The sequence below is a fragment of the Styela clava genome, chromosome 1 (genome assembly GCF_964204865.1).
Source record: "Styela clava chromosome 1, kaStyClav1.hap1.2, whole genome shotgun sequence".
Lineage (NCBI taxonomy): Eukaryota > Metazoa > Chordata > Ascidiacea > Stolidobranchia > Styelidae > Styela > Styela clava.
Window position 1 is genome coordinate 27,361,964 of NC_135250.1, and position 18,561 is coordinate 27,380,524.

Below are 18,561 nucleotides of genomic sequence, written 5' to 3' on the forward strand. Positions count from 1 at the left end.
CAGTCTTTTTCAATCAGGAAGCGAACCCGAAGTATAAATTCTTTGTATGTGATTACTGAGTTTGTTTTTACATCTATAAGTGACACCAATTTCTTCATTTATTTTGTGTAATGTACAGGAAAATATTTATCAATATATGTATATACCAGACCAATGCCTATGAAAAACAATGAGCGTTATAAATTATATGCAAGGCACAAATTTTGAAGGAAAAAATCACTAGAGAGGGCTTTTATAATGAAATAATTCAACGAAATTTTCTACACAAGCAACTTTAAAAACAAGAGGTTAAGTTAATCAACTTCTAATAAAACAAATTTACTATTCATTTTAAAAGTATAATGTCGTCATGAATTCATTTTTTCATCGAAAAATTCGATGAACAAAAAATTATCTTTTCACGATATGCCTAATTAATCTTTAAATTACTCAGCTGGCTGTTTAAACTATTTTGATAATTTATAATTTATATAATCAATGCCAATACAGGAATTTAAAATTTTTTTTTTAATAATTGACAGATGCTAAAATATTTTACACAATATTGCGAAAAGCAAAAATACTGCAAAATAACAAACGAAATATACCAAACAAAATAATAGATGCCATAATATTAAAGTCGATTTCCATTATAAAAATATTGAACTATCCAATTCAGCGATAGAATATCAGAATGCGAGTGAGCATTTCCACTGGCATATTCACGATTGATGACATCATCATTTTTACCGGCCCAACCTGTTTAAAATAAAAAAAATTTCCAATATTTCAACAACAACGAAAATCATAACGTTTTTGGGTACAATTTTTTTTTAATATTTCCCAATTGAAAATTCATATTTGTATGATAGTTTTTAATCAAAAATTAGTCTGACCTAGCCGATTTCTTTTAATTTGTTTTTTCATATTCGTCATTTGTCAAAGTTTCGAATTTGATTTATTGTTTCGAGTGTATACCAATCGTACTAATTCAATCTACTCTAAGTAATACCACACTATGAGTCTTGAATTCTTATTTATGATTTAAAAGTCTAAACATCTGCGAAATCTCCACAAGTACCATCATTCCCAATATCATCAGAGATTCCACCGAGACAAACAAACTCTGGATGGAACGATTTACTCTGAAAAAAATATGCTTACATTTAATTTTGAAGTTTTTAGGATTTCGTTCAGATTTAAAATCTAATAACAAAATTGCAACATAATCCAAAATTTACCTTAACTTCGGTATTTTTAATTAATTTGTGTCAATTCTATATAAAACGTAATGCAAAACTTTTAATAAGACGGATACCTAAAACTAATTCAAAGTTAAACTTACTTGATGCCTGGGCACATTGCATTTGGATATCCAGTCAGATTGTACGCTCGAAACTCCAAATAACCTGTTTCAACTGTCGATCTGAAGTTTGGTGGAATAGTTTCTAGAATCGCATTGTTGCTTCCTTTGTAGAATGTGACTGGAGCAACAAGGGCTTCACTTTCTGAAATAACAACAACACTATTTTATCATAAAAATTTTGAAATTAATATTTTAAGAGCTTATAATGTTGTAACCTAATGTTATAGCCTGTAAGGGAAGTTTACATCAGTATTGGAGAGCATCATTTCATTGAATCTAGTTCGAGTGTGGTCAACATTTACAAAAAAAAACTTTTGAGCTGATTGCATTTATCTAAATGAGAATACTTGAACTAACCAAAAACTAATTGCTAGTGATACTTAACCACAGTTATTGACTCGAATTCAGTGCGCCCCTTTTTTGTTAGTTTTATTCATCAGTAATCTAAACATGAAAACATAGGCACTCCCGTAGTATGTGTACCAGGTTAGGGTCGGTCATAATTTTATTCAGACCGATTTTTCTTATTCTAGTTCTATTACGAGGTTCGAGACTGTCTGTGTTAGCCTAGTCAATATCCCTATTTCCATCGGTTTCAGTGCCTTCACACAACTTGATGTAAAATAGACGAATAAAATTATTTACCTCCATATTGGTACACATATTTCTATACGACATACATTGCATTTATCATATCCTATTTCACTATGACGATTTCAAATAAAAAAAGCAACAGTTATAAAACATTGTGTGTGTGTGATTGTTATTGCATTTTTTTATTGTTAAACAATGCCAGTGCGTAGTGACAAATTTATTTCTGTTCTGCTTTCAATGAAGTGTATAGTTAAGCTATGCATGTAGTTATTGACACGTAATAACAAATAATGTTAACTTGGGAAAGATTTTGGATAACATCATCCGTGATACCATCGGCTTGCGATGCAGTAGTTTTTCTTCATTTAGTTCTGAAAAAATAAAGTTGGTTAAACAATAACCACCACAAATAATACTCTATCACTAAGTTCATATTCATTTATTATAAATTAGTTTAGTCCTATGATTATTCAAGGAAACTACCAAAAAGTGCGGGAATACGCAAAAAAACAAGGCAGCGGAAAAGGCCAATACAAAACCCGGAAGTGCCCATCTAGCGCCCATCAGAGTCCAAACCTTCGTAGAATGCAATTTAGAAATTGTTCAAAAATATACAAAAGCGTAAAAAATTTCATTTTTTTATTATGATAATTTTCAGTTTTTAAGACAAAGGTGAAAGTAACACAATAAATGTGTTTTATTTATGCACAGACCTGGCAAGAAGAATATAACCCATCACAATGTTGGAAGGACTTCCCTCAGCTCGAAATTGGTTATGTCGATATGCGGAACTTGATGATACAAAATGACAAGTTCTTCTAAAAAATCTCGAGGGCCTAGACATCCAGTCCTAGGAATAGATGAATCGAAATAAATATGTAGTTCTTATCGCGGAACACAAGAACATACATACACGTAACAAAGAAACAAATTAAAAAAGATCTACTGGTCTTATCACTTCACAATCACATTTGATTATTGATTGCATCATTTTTGTCTATTAGGCTATTTCTAAACATGCATGCACATCTTGCACATCTTGAATAAGATGATGCGTTTGTCGTTCAACATAAGATTAGACTCAAGTACATGAAGTGCATGTATAAATATTATAAAGTTACTAACTTATTATAATTGGACACTTACTTTTTTTGTATTGCTTTTAACAATAGAATTCGCAAACGGAGGCATAAGAAGGTTGACTAAACTGTATAGCCTTATATTACAAATTATAATTCCCGTTTGTTCTGTTTACCGAGCGTGTCAGTTGTATCATTCCTAAACAATATTTGGCATTTTCAAACAATTTGGGGCTGCCTATACTTGACTTGACGAATATCAAATAAAGTGATCCAATATGTCTTGATATGATATGATATTCGCATTCATTATATCATTCAGTAAAACGATCCACATGCACATTTCGAATCTAATAAACCTGTTATAAATACGCTATGAAGGAAAATTATATTATCTAAACTTAATATCAGGTAACCATTTTCGACGTTGCCAAAAGAAACAGGAAGTAATATAAGTAAAACGAGGCCGCGTAGGCGCAATGTTGTCAGACCATTAATATTGAAATCATTTGAGACGACGACAAATGTATTGTGTAAGACTATGTATTTACAGTATTTAGTTTAAATTCATGATTACTAATAAAATATTTTATGCAGACTTTTAATTTGATATGCGAATTTAAATCACATCGGCAGAACTGATGATGTTCCGACTAGGACTCAAATACCCTATTTTCCCGCAATTTGATGTACAGATACTCTTACTGAACTTTGATTCAATTTAAATCAATACTCAGACACGTTAATGTTATCATAATACATTTATTGAATAATTATAATAGCTATTTAAAGATTTAAAATACACAGATAGTCACAATTTTGTACTCAAAAATGTAAGAAAAGCATTTATTATCAGCGATAGGATGATATAATTGTAAAAAATATATCATTTTGCGATCGGTATTAATTGTTTTTCCCCCGAGTCTTGACCCAACAAAAAAAGTCTTTCTACAGTTTGGCATTGCAAAGTTTTTATATTTATTTCCAATACTCTATTTGCGCTATGTCGGATGATTGAAAACTTATTTTTTTGTTAAATACTTGAAAACTTACTCCGATAGATATTTTGCTACTGCCAAAATTAGATATGAAACACAAATATATTATATTTAAAATCTATGTTACTTTATTAAAAAAATATAAAATTGATGAAATGAGAAACGATTTCAAACGACAAAATAAAATTACACTGCTCCCTACAAGTTCACTAGCAAAGTGTAAATCAATTTGTTCAAATTAGGCATACGTTTTAATTGTGTATCGATCGATCGAGTATTATGACTTCGTATGTGATTACTGAGGTTTGTCGTACACATTTTCTAACACATTTGTCTTTTATGTCGGAATTCTTATAATTATGAGTGGAACCAATTTATTTAATTTTATGACGTGTACAGTTATGAAAATATTTATCCATAGATTTGTGAACCAGACCAATGCCCGTAAAAACAATGGGCGTTATAAATTTAATGCACGACAAAAATGTTTCAAGTCCAGTATCACTTTAGAGAGATTTTATATTGAAAAAATCAAACAAAATTTCCTACACAAGTAACTTTAAAAACAGGAAGTTAGGTTAATCAACTTCTGATAAAACAAATTTACTATTCATGTTAGAAGTTTTACAATTTCATAAATTCATTTTTTCATCATAAAATCATATTTAAAAAAATTTTTTTTTACATAATGCCTATTTAATTTTCAAATTACTCAACTAGCTGTCTATACTATTTTTATGATTTATAATTCATATAATCAGTGCCAATGAAAGATATTGTATAACCTCAAATAAGTGACAGATGCAAAAATATGTTACACAATATTGAGAATAGCAATAAAATGAAAGGAAGAATCAAAAATACCAAACATGATAACGAATGCTATAATATTCAATACGATTTCTATCATGAAAACATAAAATTAGTTAATTCAGCGATAGAATATCAGAATAGTAGAAGAGATGTCTTTTTGCGAGTGAGAATTTCCACTGGCATAATCACGATTGATGACATCATCATTCTTACCGGCCCAACCTATTTAATAGGAGAATATCTTTTATTTTATGATTTTGTTTAATATTTGCGTGCTGAAAAACCATATTTATATGATAGCCTTTTTTTTTTATCAAAAATTGAGTCTAAACTAGCCGATTCAGATGTGTCATTTTCCAAGTTTCGAATTTTTTGTAATGTTTCGAATGTGTACAAATCATACTAATCGTACCACACTAAGTAATACCACTCTATGAGTTTTGAATATTTATTTATCATTCAAAAATTTAAATACCTGCGAAATCTCCACAAGTACCATCATCTCCAATATCTCCAGAGATTCCACCAAGACAAACAAACTCTGGATGGAACGATTTCACTCTAAACAAAATTTATTAAAAGTCAATTTTTCAAACATCGCTAAATAATCAAAACTTATTCGGTATTTATAATCGCCATAATCACCAAATGAAATTGAATTTTGTTATTTCTAATCAATTTTTGTGACATGCTTATTTTTTTTGGTATATGTTAGTGATTAGTGAAGCTCTCTATTAAATATATAACGCCATCGCGTATAAAACACAAATTTGAGTTATATAAGAACCACGAAACTGATTTAATATTGAGTAGACTTACTTGATGCCTGGACACATTGCATTTGGATATCCAGTCAGATTGTACGCACGAAACTCCAAATAACCTGCTTCAACTGTCGACCTGAAGTTTGTTGGGATAGTTTTTAGAATCGCATTGGTGCTTCCTTTGTCAAATGTTACTGGAGCAACAAGTCCTTCGCTCTCTGAAAGAACAACAGCACTATTTTATCAAAATAATCAGAACATTTAAAGCATAGGACATTGCTTAGCATATGCCATCATATGACTCGAGTTAGAGTCAAATCATCAACAAAATTTCGAAGTACTCGAGTCATTGGAAATAAAAATACTATGATTCGTACTCAACTCCCAGTGAAACTTAACTTGATCAATTACTCGACTTCGAAATCATGCGGCGTTTGAAGAATTCTACGTAATCCTGGGCCACATATTAGACAATAAAGGGCCTTCATTGTACATTCATATCATTTCAGAATTTAATGGGTTGAAATAAAAACAACTATAAAAGAAATTTTGTGTAATTTAAAGACTATTTTTTTTGGTGTTAAACAATGTCAACGTCAACTTACACATTCATCTCTGTTCATATATTTACTGCTACTGACTAGTTTAACTCACCAATACCTCTTTTTATTAAGACGAAGAGAACAATGATGTGATTTGCGTCAAAGGTTCTTGGATTATCGTTATAATCATCGAAATCGTTATTCATAGTTTCAGAAGTTAGACAACTGCAGCCAATGCTTTGCATGCACGGCATCTGACAGCTAGCGATATTTGACGTTTCGAAAGTTATGTATTAGATTCAAGTAAAGCGTGTCATATTAATGCAGCTCTTTTGAAATGAGAGAACCTGTTGTTAGTGAGTTCAAAACATAAGAGAACTCGTTACCAGAATTTTGAATCCCACCACTGGTAATAAACGAAAGGTGAATAAATGTTACCTTGGAAAAGGTTATGGATGGATGCAACTGCTTGAATAATATTATCCGCAACACCATCGGCTTGTGATACAGTTATTTTTTCCCCTTTATTTCTGAGAATTAAATTTCGTAGCTCAAATCAACAACTTAAATAAAAAATTGTCTCTATGTTCATAGTAAATTATTAGAACTTCGTAAACTAGTGATGATTAATTTAGGAAAAAACATTTGGCATTTGTTTTTAGAGAGTATAGACAATTACCAATTTCTATACATTTCCGATATCATCATATCTTGAGTTTCTAGGTTAATTAAGTGAAATTGGTCAATAGCAAGCAATACGAAGAAAAACATTTTAATTTGACAAACCTGGTAAGAAGCATATATCCCATTACAATGTTGGAAGGACTTCCGTCAACTTGAAATTGGTTTCGTCGAACGGTAGACGATGAATAGTGATTGTTTCTCTCAAAAGATGTTGGGGGCCTGGACATCCAATCCTATCAAAATAAACATCAAAATAATCATCAAAATAAACCAATTGTTGTTATACATATCAACTTTCTTCTCATTGTGGAAACGGTTATCTGCTACAGTTCCATGTCCTATATTGTTCAAATTTAAAATATGCTGTAGTAGTTACTGTTACCTGCATTTTGTTTAATGACTGTTCAATCCTTTGAAAAGAATCGTTAATTTTTTTTTTAATATCTTTACGGTGATCAGCTTTAACTCAAGCACCGAGAAATATGAATTAAATAGTTACCATTCCATCCGTACATGCTCTACACAAATTATAACTTATGAATCCTGCAAAATACAAATCTGTCTCGGTAACTGTACGCTAACTTGCTGCCTGTGCCTCAGCTGAGCAGTTGCCGTGGTTACCTCGCTTGATGGTGCTTGGAGTCTATCTTTATATTAACGAGAGTCTCTGGATTTCCCAAAAATCCTCTGAATACTTGGAACGTTTCCAACATACAAATTTATTAGTGTGAATATTTTGCTTCTATATTATATTCATTTTAAGCTTTCTATATTATCTTGTTTTTCTTTATGTTGTGTTAGACCCCTTCTAGGGTGTCGCTGCTCAATAACCAGTACAGGTTTTTCGGCGTTTCCCTCCACCCTGAAATGCTATTCTTCTTTTATTCTATTCCTTATATGTATCTTACGTATTTTCAATATTGGTGGAAAAATAAATTACTGATTACTGATTACATGAATTCATATCCTCGGGTACCAATTTATACTGACAGCAAACTTGGACTCTAATAATTTAAAAAATAAAAAAAAAGAACTAGGAATATGTATCCTTTTCGTAGCCCTCTATTTTGTGAATTAATTCATTTTCTGATTTTTGGTCCTAAACTCAGAATTAGCGATGATCTAAAGTATTTTAGGTACCATATAGTCTCTATATGAAAATATCAATTAAACTCTTACTTTTGTGTTGCTTATTACAAAATGGAATTCGCAAACAGTTGCATACGAACGTTGTCTAAACTGCACAGCTTTGTATTGCAATTTGAAGTTCCCGTTTGTTCTGGTATTTTGTATCAGTTCGGTAAAATCACCTTTGTAGCGTTGGGTTTCGACCTGAGTAAACATAAACTTAAATGGATTAAGATTACTGCAAATAGAGAGTTTTCATAAACTATCAACAAAAGATTGCGGTCATTTAATACTGTTACAATGTACAAAACTTTAATCCGATTAGCTTTGACGAGTTCCTGTATTTTTTATCTGACATATATGCTATAACAATAATATTTGAAAAAATTACTTGTTTTAAAGTAAATATTACCTAAAGTTCGGAATCAAACTTACTTTAATATAGAAGTATTGACTGAAAGAATTTTCGTTTGATATAGCAGTAACCAGTATAAAAGGCTGTGATGCTTTCATGCGAACTATTGTATGTTCCCAATACGTTCTGTAAACATTGGGGTTGGAAAGGTAGAAAATAAGTAAGTAAATAAGTCATTAAAGAAAAGTTTTTCGTTAATTAAATTTAAAATTTATTAACTCATCTATGTAGTCTACTAGCCTATCCTCATACTCACATATTGGTTCGGTTCATTTAGAATTATTAATTTGTTGTAGAACTTTTTAAAGAATGCACCGTGTTCGTTGACAAGAAACTCGACGGCCAGAAATCACAATCAGGCAGTAGAATAACTCTCATCATATAGCAAAATTGTGGATATAAATTGGCTTTGGTATAACTAATAACAATTTGGACATGAATGTTAGTGTTATTGAAAAGCTAAAAGCTATTGATCTACCTGTTGTAATATTGGCAAGTTTGTTATGAACAATAACAAAAAGCACATGAATAACAACGCTTCCACAAAATAATTCATAGGGTGCAAAAATATAGTCATGTCGAAGTCAAATAATTGCATTTAAATCTAAAATACAAAATTTAAAATCAAGTGCATTGTACTCACTCGTCGCGATAAATTCTGTTGTAATACAGATGACTTTGTAATATTCTGGAATTACCAAAACTAACCTAAAAAAAAAAATTCTACATTATAAGCATAACTACTTATAAGCATTAACTACAGATATAGTGATACTCAAAAGTTTAGATTGGTTAATTGCAAAATCATGTTTTGATGTTATGTTAGCGATATTGTAATAAGAAAGATTGTATGTGAATTTTATTTAAAGATTGTATATAGAAAATTGGCACAATGTAATTGTGGAATGAATTATCGAAGCTTGTTGTATTTTTCTGGTATGAATTTGCTCGAAAAATGTCATGTATTTTCATGTGACTGAGTTGTACATATTTTGTCTCTCGACTCAGCATTCTCTTTTATTAAATAAACTCGATACAAACTAATTTTTACCCTATTGCCATATGAGCTGTACATTTTGCTGTCTTGTATTATGTTGACGTTGTTAACAGTATAGTTATACGTGTACCAGTTTGGTACGTTAGCTCTTATTTCTGCAGAATTCTTCTCTAGAGCCTTTAGCACCAATTTGCTTCGTTGAGACAACATTGTTTTGAATTTTCCTGTAAAATCAATCATAAAAAAGTTTGATTTTTTGCAGGAATCAAATGTTGTCGATTTTAAAATTTTTCTTTCATTGAGAAATTACTCTCGATGGAGCTAAGGTAGAAGAAAAAGTGCAGTGCGATGAGTCAACTTTATTATAAACATTCATGCACATGCATGCCAGTAGCGATGCATTTGATGCTTGGGTGGGGTTGATTCCTGCTACCATAGTTAGTGTGAATAGAGTGAATGTGGATGAATGTGATCGTGGATGAATGTGTTTTTGCGTACATTTAACGTCTAGTTACTATTAATTCGGAACTTTTAAATGCTACATACGAAGCTTATATATATACGCATACGTACATATTTATACTAATATAACACTTCTATATAAACGTGCATACACAGACATTCAAAAATATATTTAATTTTTTCTCTACCCTACGCAATAAGACGTTGCCATAAGAAGTCGGTAAATTTTGATAGCTATGGGTCATCGTAATAGAAATAATCGTTTTTCGATCTCGTACCCGGATAAACTTTCAATGGATATCTCTCCTCAAACATCTTTTGTAGATTTCCACCATTGTTTTGCAAGAAATGATTTGTTGTTCTGTAACGAAAACTCGCTTTTTCCTTCATAGACATGGTTGGTGTGTTGGATGGTACGTGCCAGACCATGACGTCGTTGGCCTAAAATTGAAGTGATAAAAAAGACTATGCAAACTATTTATGATTACTGCTATTATTTCAAACATTAGCTAACCTCAATCAAATAAACTTTAGTTCTAGTCCTTCCAATTATTCCCTCGCACCCAGCATATGGGCCACTGAGAGGTTCATTGAGAACCCCGACCAAATGCATTAACTTGATTCCATACGCAATGTCTACATAAATTTTAAATAAATTGACTTTGCTTTTATTTCTTTGAATCCTTTGATTTTTTTTTGTATTTTTCAAAACACGTATGTACATCTATAATTATTTCATACGGTTAAATGTTAAATAAGCGAAATGAATTATTCTTACGTTCAAAGAGTAGTAAGCGGAATTTTTGTAATCACCTTCCGTGCATTTGCTAACGTCACCGAAAACTTTCTTGTTTTCCCAGTTTGTTTTCTCTGTCAACATACAATAGTACATAAAAAATAATATTTGAAATTTTCCACTTAATCAACTTTGAGTAATGCTGACGAGTTTAATTTGGAATGTGTTGAGTTGCATATTTGCTCGAAGATTTCGAATGTCATGCGTTCGTTGATTTAGGGTACAAAATGTCACATCTGTAACAGTAAAGATGGGAAATACATGACAAGAAACTGTTTTCTTTGTGCAACATAATAGTTGCAATGATCAAAAATTTAGATTTAACATGAAAAACTTTGTAACAATATCAAACTTTAAATAAAACAGAATTTTACAATGATATAGCTTTTTATTAGAAGAAAATACAATAAGTACCTGTCGAGGCAATATACTTTTCTGGTACGTAATTTGTCCATCTATCTTTTGCATCACACTTTTGGGTAATATCCGATTCGTGTACGCTAGCTACAAGTGTCCACCCACCCCCGTCTGTTTGCATATCGCAGAATGTCTAAAAGAAACGAACCTTAAATAATGAAGTAATCAATTAACAGTAATAAGTCATTGAAAAGAAGGAAATCATTTACATTTGTCAGGGTAAATATATTTTTTGCAAGAATCTGCAGCTATCGTTCTGTTGGGTAACCCTGAGTCATTAGGTACTATACTAACTAAGTCATTTTGAGTCACGTTATCTCATTCACAGTCATTTAATATATTATGTTAACTGATTTCAATTTGTTGGCTTGTAAACATTGCAAAAGTTATTATTTTTTCAACCTGAAATCGGATTTCAAAAGCTGAGTCAGACTTGGATAAGACTTGGATGGAATTTATTACTCACTGCACGTTCATGTGGCAGGAAAAATATATCACTATAACTCAGTTGACATAATCATTATTAATAAACTGTTTTGATTTTTAGTCAAATAGCTTACCGCAAATTGCATAAAATCATTCTCCGGTTTTATGGAATAAATGCCATCAATCTTGATTCCAAGTTGCTTTAGGTCGTAACATGATTTGGATGAATGAGAAACTCGCTGATGGTTATTGATATTCAATGGATTTGAAGAGTTGCTCTGATTAGAAATTAAATGCCGAAGTATACCATATCTATTATTAATATTAACATAAACGTTCGCACCTTCAAACAATATATATTACTTTGTCGCTTGAACATATACATAGTTGAGTTTGCTGTTGAATGTTTGGCATAAAGTTTGATATCCCGAATGTTAAATTCACATATCGTAACCAATATTCAAGTTTTTAGCGATTTGGATTAGCACATATATTGTTTTTTACCTGAACTCGACTGCTATTTAAATAAAATGTTTTGCGTCTTACTTCAGCATAAGCAAAATGTATATTGAATTTTGTCACAAATATGCCTGATTCGGAATTCATCATGTATTTTATTGTGTATTTAGCCAATGATGGCCAATATGCTTAAGAACAGGCTTATTTTTTAGTTATTGTTTTCATTATCTTACCTTTGTTAATGATATATTCAGTTGAAATACAACGGTAGCCAACAAAGCAGTAGTAATCAATCCAAACCCGATCAAAAGTATCAATATCGCTCTCATGTTTGGAATTTTGTTGAATGATGGATCCTGTTGATCGTCTATTGTACGTTTCGGATCAGCATAACTAACTGAGGGAATTGGCCTTGAAGACATTGCGACTGAAACAATAAGTATTAACCAAATATAAATGCAGAAAGGTATGGGAGCGAAAAATAAAACAGATAACACAATTCTTTGGTAAAAGTTTAAGACCAATTATTTTCTTTATTATGGAACAACTTAAACCTCACATATAAAAAAATCTACTATTTTTGTAAATGAAAAATGCAAGATTTTCAATTTGCAATCAACTCATTTGTATGGCATAAATTGACGTATTATTTAGCATGTACAAAAAGTGCCGATTCACCTTCATCATTCTCATATCTCATTGTATGCTCATATGGATTTTCATAGTTTTCGTCGTTGACGTGTCGCTGCATTTTTTGTCCTCTCTAAGACAGATTCAGTAATGAAATATACTATTTATCTGATTGAAAAATAAACAGGGTAGTTTTAGTATATTTTATAATGGCTTTTAAAAAAAATATTAAGATTAGCGTACGATATTTAAATAAATCTTGCTTGAGACGGTACCTTGGGTTAGCTTTCGAAAGTCAGCAATCCCAAAAAATTAGAACCACCCTAATTAACACTAGGCAAATGCGTTTAAATTACTGTACCAAATTGTATTCTGAAAATATAATTTTGTTTGACATTGAATCTTTTACAGATATATAATCATTCATCGTATAATTTCATCTAATATATTCAAGTCACTATTGCCGATCAGCATTAGATTTCTAATTCTCATTTTACCCAACTTGTTCTGGTATGCTTTAATATACAAACGTTTTATTGTTTATTTAAAGTAAGTATGCTCTTCCTAAAGAGAGTGTTACTAAACTGAAGATAACAATATAATGTTCAGTATGATATAGCAATACCAACACTTATTGTTTTACATTCAAGAGATAACTTTGCCCACGTCAGTTCTACTTCCTCGAAAATAATGTAAGCCGTACTTATTTTGATAATGGCACGATGTGTGTGTTTCAACTATTAAGGGATGATCTTATCGTAACGATATCCTAATCAATTTCATCATAAATAGAATTATATATTTTTTGTAATCTATACTTAAGGCACCTATTTAGCTTCCTTTGTGACTTCTTTTGTTTCGTTGTTGTTGTATTCTATTTCATTTTAGTTTGATTCTTCATTCGCTGCTGAGTTACACTTCATGATTTACACAAACATATTAATATTGTACATCTCGTGTTTTGAGTTGCATTGATTGGGGAGAGAATGAGATTTGCATTTAAGATTAGGAATTGGCAGTTAGAGTGAAGCAAATCATACTTGAGCCAATATTTCGTGTTTTAGCAAAGTTGGTTACGGATATCGTGATTTTTTACTGCAGTATCTCATTACGAGTATTTTGCTTTAGATTTTAAAGCAAATTGGCAGTTATTTTCGTTAATTTTTAATTATCCTTGAACAGGAATAAACACAACATTGTACATAATATACCGTTTCCTTCAAACGCGCGTATCTGCCTTAGTATTTGTAATTTTACAAATATTTATAATTTTTATGAAAACGATTCTGCAATATCAAATCGAAAGTTGCACATCCCTAACGGCAAGGCTTCATCTGAGAACAAAATTTGCTGACAATATCGACGAACAATCCTATTCCACTTAATCAATATATTCAACTTATTGTAAGGAATGTGATGTATGGTGCCTTTATATTCATCAGAGAAAGCAGAACTGGGCCAAAGACACAAATCAGTAATCACCTAAATTAGTGAAATACCATTTAAAAAAAATTTAATTTTACTCAGTGTCAAGTAGGCTATTTAGTCAGAAGTTATCCCAGAAGTTTAGGTAAAATGGCAAAGGTAAACTTGAAAATGAGCTTAGATTCCTGCAAAAATTACCTTGAGTCAACTAAAATGATTATGTGCATTCACAGAATATTATAATCTCTTTTCAGTTGGTGTCATGGTCTGATTCTAATTCATGGTTACTAACTTTTGCGTTTTGAACAATACCCAAATAAAGGTCGTTCAAAAACTCTTGTATAGCGGAAGTATTTAATATTAATAGAGGAAGTGTTTAAGATTCCCCGAGAATATTACGCCAGGCATACAATTACCTATCTATATATCAAACAATAACAGCGATATGATAATATATTGAAACGAATCAGCTATGAACATTTTTGAGCACAGTAAGCATTAAAAAAATGAACACAACCCGAGTACAGATTGCACCACAAAATAAATTTATTCTCCTACAAAAGTTTTTCCCTTTAATAAATATAATATTATATTGTAACGATGATTTTAATTCACGTTTCGGTTTGGTGACTTCCATCATATGAAGCAAGAAACCGATATAGTGTCTTATTCTTTGTAAAACATTATTATTTTATGCTAAATACTAGAAGTTAGCAGTTGTTTCTGAGACTGTTGCAAATTGAAATTTTATTAGCACAAATTCACTTTATAGGAACAAGAAGAAAAAAATAAACAATTCTATATCTACTTTGTGAAACTTCACTTTAGAATGCTTGCAAATAAATCATTGGCTTCGTTACTTTGTTATGAGAATTAAGTTTAGATATTCCTGTTGCAGTGTGCGAATCTTTATTTTATATTTCGTCGTTATTATAGTATAGTTCTTTGTTGCTATCACTGATTGTCGTCAAGCGACAACGGACTGTATCCGTCTCACTGCATCAATTACTTTCTGTTACGAGTATTGGACGGTAGACCGATTAAGTTAGGACTATACAATTGACTCAATGTAATTATGTTCTTGTGTGTAAGTTTAGTTGTGTTTCCAGTTTCAGCCATATTATTATTTTCATACATCTGTCTGCTAGCACAAGCAATGTGATTCTGCATTTTGAATATAATTTTAACATAAACTGGGGACACTTATATTTTTACATTTATATATATTTCATCATTTATCCATAAGATAACTATAAAATCATGCATAAGAGCTCTTCACTAAAAGGATAAAGGTATTCAAAATGAAACATAAGAAAATAACTAATGGAAGTAGATGTGAGATATAAAACTTAGCTTATGTAAAACTTATGTGAAATGAAATAATGAGAGTAAATATAAAACTTATGAAAAATTTATCACCGATGTAGTCAGAGTTGCATATGGATTAATTTTGTAACAAATATATCAGTAGATGGCTGGTCCGATAAAAAATGTTGGCTGTGTTTGGGGAAACAGCTTAAAAGAAAGAACTTCATGGGCTTGTAATTTGAAATTAAATTGGATGCATTTTTGAGTAAGTATGCTTTTAGTGTGTTAGCAATCAATTATATTATAATTTCATTTTGACCAAACCAGTTAATGGAGATAATTATTTTCTGGTTTTTATAAATCCGTCAGTATGTAAAGAAATAAGTTGACGCTCTGGCAAAAGAAATCAGAAAATATAGCAAAGAAAAGGCACGCGAAAAATGTAAAATACATGGGAAAATTCACTGAAACTAAATAGAAGTTGTAGTATAGATATACCATTATTATTGTTTATACTGATTTTATCAGTATTCTACTAGCAAAGTGAAATTTGTCAGTAGCGTGGGCTAATACTTTCGCTAATATTTACCTCATTTAATTTTTAAAACAAAATCAATCTGTTTTACCATACTAAAATTTCATACACGTTATTAAACAATTTGATGAGCGAAGCAATAGGACAATATATACACAAACTGACAGAAGTTAGTAATAAACGGAATGAATGTTTATTGTCGATATATTACATTTATATATGCATATATATGGTTTTTGATAAACAATAATAAAAGCTTAAATATGATCTACTAGGGCTCAGAATTACGAAAAAATAAAGATATCGATAGCAAAAAAATGAACTTTCAAGATGAAAACGTTTGACTTGTTACCCATTACGAAATCTTTATGTGTGACTATATGTCTCAACGATAAAAAATCAATATCGTAGAAGAGATGTCGTTTTGTGAATGGGCATTCCCACTAGCAGTATCCGGATGGATCACGTCATTCTTTTTTCCCGCCCAACCTAATGTATAAGAATAAAAAATACTGATGATGTTGGTCAGTTTAATATTTATAGGTGTGTATAGTTTTAGCAAAAACTATTCATATATTCAGTGGAAATTTGTAATACAGGCCATTTGCCTTCTACCAATATGATATTACATCACGGCTTAATTTGCATATTTTATTTTTATAAGTCATTTATTCGCTTAGACGTGTATTAATTTCAAGGCGTAATAAAAAACATGCATCTGGCGCAAAGAAAAATTGTTTTTAATTAGAAAATATCATTTCTTGTTAGGATCAGGACTTCCGGTTCACAATGTTGAAACTATCGTGTGCTTTTTGGTTAAACTTGTATTGAAAGAGTTGTTCCATAATAACTTGAAATAAAAAGCGTTACATCGAATATCACTCATTTTATAATGTTTTTACATATTATTTATAGTAACTAAATACAGGAAACCACTAACAAACCTGCGAAGTCGCTACAGGTTCCAAAATCTTCGATATAATCAGAAATTCCACCAATGCAAACATATTGTGGACTGTATGACTTTATTCTGAACAAGTATACGTTATTACCAAATGTGAAATAATTTCAAAATTTATTTAAAACAAAGTTTTGAAGTGGAAACTAGATTGCAAATGTTGTATATACTCACTTGAATCCAGGACACATGGCATTGGGATATCCTGAAGAATTGTAAGGTCTAAATTGCAAATATCCGGGCACAACCGACATCTTGTAGTTTGGTGGAATCATTCGAAGTATCTCGCTTGTGTTACCTTTATCGAAGATGACCGGTACTATTAGTCCATCAATACCCGTATTTTCTATAACGAAAATAGAATGAAAGTTAAAATTCTATTCAGTATTTTGTTGCTCTATATAGTTTACATTTTAATATAATTTTTATATTCTAATATAATTAAAGGAAGCCGTTATTTAACTGAACAAATATATATGATTATATTTAAAATATATATTCAATATGCCCCAATTACTTACTACAAACAAAACCCCGCTAGGAGGTCATAAAATAAAAATATGAAATAGCTAATTAAACTAAAATCCTCTACAGTGGTGCAACCATCCGACCCCATCATCTCATATTATAGTTTAGTTTTGTAAAAGTTTGAGATCAGTCATAAGTTGTATATTTTGTTAGGATTTAATATGTAAATATTATCTGAATACTACCCTGTAACTTACTTACCATTGAAAAGGTTTGGAATACCAGAAACAGCAAGTAGAATTATATTTGCGACTTCATCAATTTGTGACATTGTTATGTAATTCCCTGGAGTACTGCAAGAGTATTAAATAAATATGTTTTTTTCTTATTGTATACGATTAGGTTTAATTTTTATCAATAAAAGTACACAAAACTTTGGGAAAAAAGATATGAAATATCGTATATGAGTTGTATTTTGATTAGTATTATGCTCACCTCGTCAAAAGCACGTAACCCATCAGTACGTTGGCAGGAGCTCCATATACTCGAATATAATTGTATGATCCACTTCTCTGATGCGAAAATGTACTAGGCTTTACAGAATGCCACTCCTAAAAAAGAACCAATTTTACATTTCATTTTATAGTTTAGTTCTAATGACTTTCAAAGTACAGCATTTGATTATTCAGTGTTACCCTGCGATCTATTTTATTTAGGAATAAATATCGAATTAATATTTATCTCGTTTTCTTTACTTCCTTCGCGCCCGCTTACCCGATCAATCTAACAGGCTCGCACGCAAGGTATACAAAAAACAACAAATATACTTAAATATAAAAACATTATTTATTTACACACATCAGCATTGCTTATGATGAAGTGCAATTCACAAATGGTGACGTAAGCTGGGTTGTACAAATGTACAGCTTCATACTGTAAAAAGAAATTTCCTTCAGTCATGTTACTTTCATAAACCTTGATGATGTCTCGAACATGTCGATCAGAATAAACCTGTTTAAAAAAAAATTATATAATAACTATACTAAGCCGATCATATATCAATTCTCATTTAACATTCAAAAATTGATAGAAAAAACTCACAGGGGAAATACTCTGATAACAAAAACCTGGCATTATTATATGAATAAATACAAATGAATGAATTTTATCATTATAGGTTAAATTAGACACAGTTTGGAAAATGATCTTGGCTACAATTTATTTTGAATATTTAAATATTAGCAAAAAACAGACACTTACATGAGTCTCAAATCGATCACTGTATCCATTATCATTATTTATAGCAGTTATCATAATG

At 30.7% G+C, this 18,561-nt stretch overlaps 2 protein-coding genes across 2 annotated transcripts; both read right to left on the bottom strand.

The window, feature by feature from the left end:
• Positions 1-3,900: 3,900 nt before the first annotated feature.
• Positions 3,901-12,719, bottom strand: LOC120335080 (uncharacterized). The gene is made up of 15 exons (XM_078115255.1): positions 12,598-12,719; positions 12,153-12,346; positions 11,595-11,738; positions 11,032-11,167; positions 10,600-10,691; positions 10,100-10,262; positions 9,414-9,583; positions 9,006-9,070; positions 8,383-8,488; positions 7,999-8,151; positions 6,922-7,052; positions 6,574-6,665; positions 5,649-5,811; positions 5,305-5,390; positions 3,901-5,051 (listed from the first exon to the last, which is right to left on the bottom strand). Exons 1-15 carry the CDS (start codon positions 12,668-12,670, stop codon positions 4,948-4,950), a joined length of 1,872 nt encoding a protein of 623 aa, XP_077971381.1. The 5' UTR covers positions 12,671-12,719; the 3' UTR covers positions 3,901-4,947.
• Positions 12,720-15,249: 2,530 nt separating this feature from the next.
• On the bottom strand, positions 15,250-18,223 carry LOC144429231 (intelectin-like). Its single transcript, XM_078117558.1, has 6 exons — positions 18,102-18,223; positions 17,739-17,854; positions 17,505-17,596; positions 16,950-17,121; positions 16,762-16,847; positions 15,250-16,306 (listed from the first exon to the last, which is right to left on the bottom strand). The coding sequence occupies exons 1-6, from the start codon at positions 18,201-18,203 to the stop codon at positions 16,203-16,205; spliced, it is 672 nt and encodes a 223-aa protein (XP_077973684.1). The 5' UTR covers positions 18,204-18,223; the 3' UTR covers positions 15,250-16,202.
• Positions 18,224-18,561: the final 338 nt, after the last annotated feature.